At 72.5% G+C, this 695-nt stretch overlaps 1 protein-coding gene across 1 annotated transcript in view; it reads right to left on the minus strand.

Annotated features, from left to right (window-relative positions):
- Positions 1-479: 479 nt before the first annotated feature.
- Positions 480-695, minus strand: part of Sema6c (sema domain, transmembrane domain (TM), and cytoplasmic domain, (semaphorin) 6C) — an 11,384-nt gene continuing 11,168 nt past the window's right edge. Inside the window, exon 18 of the mRNA XM_013015008.1 lies at positions 480-636. Coding sequence (XP_012870462.1) covers positions 480-636 — 157 coding nt within the window. The remainder of the gene's footprint in view (positions 637-695) is intronic.

The raw sequence follows: 695 nt of genomic DNA on the forward strand, positions 1-695 counted from the left end.
GTGAAGTCAGGCAGCGGCTCGGGGACACAGCTGTATTGGGGAGCGGGGGCTCCTACATAGTAGGAGGAGGCACGTCCCAGTCCCGGGGGGGCCGGGAACTCTGTACACAACGCGCGCGCGTGGCCCCAGCCCGGTCCATCCCCCCTCCGGCCCGCCGTGCGGCCCGCCCGGGGCCCAGTCCTCCGAGGACGCCGGAGGGGCGAGTTAAGGCAGCTTGGCTGGAAGGGAAGGGGGGGGAGGTGGGAGTCGGCCGTTTCCCCCCAAAACGCTGGCTCACCGGGAGGACGAGCTTCGCGCCTCCCACCCCCCTCTCGGGGACATGGGGGGGGGGAGACAATCGACGGTAATAAATAAGCCCGGGGCCAGACGGGGGGCCCCCGGGAGACTCTCAGAGTCCAGGAAGGCTGGAGGCGCGGGGCGGAGAGGGCGGTGGCGATCCTCGGGGAGGCTGGGGGGGCCGGGCGCCCCAGCAGCAGCCTCTAAAAGTTAAAATGGCTGCCCTGAGGGGCGGCCCCGACGAGGGGAGACTTGGGGGACAACGGGGACTTGTCCACGTCCACCCTCTTCGGGGCGCGGCCGCGGTAGCCCTCGGCCCGGCCCAGGTACAGGAGGTGTCTCCCGGGCCCCCCGGAGTACCTGGAGGGGCCCCCGGAGGGGACTCGGGTGAGCAGCGCCGGGGGCGCCCGGTGCGTGGG

The sequence above is a fragment of the Dipodomys ordii genome, unplaced genomic scaffold, assembly GCF_000151885.1.
Source record: "Dipodomys ordii isolate 6190 unplaced genomic scaffold, Dord_2.0 Scaffold26, whole genome shotgun sequence".
Classification (NCBI taxonomy): domain Eukaryota; kingdom Metazoa; phylum Chordata; class Mammalia; order Rodentia; family Heteromyidae; genus Dipodomys; species Dipodomys ordii.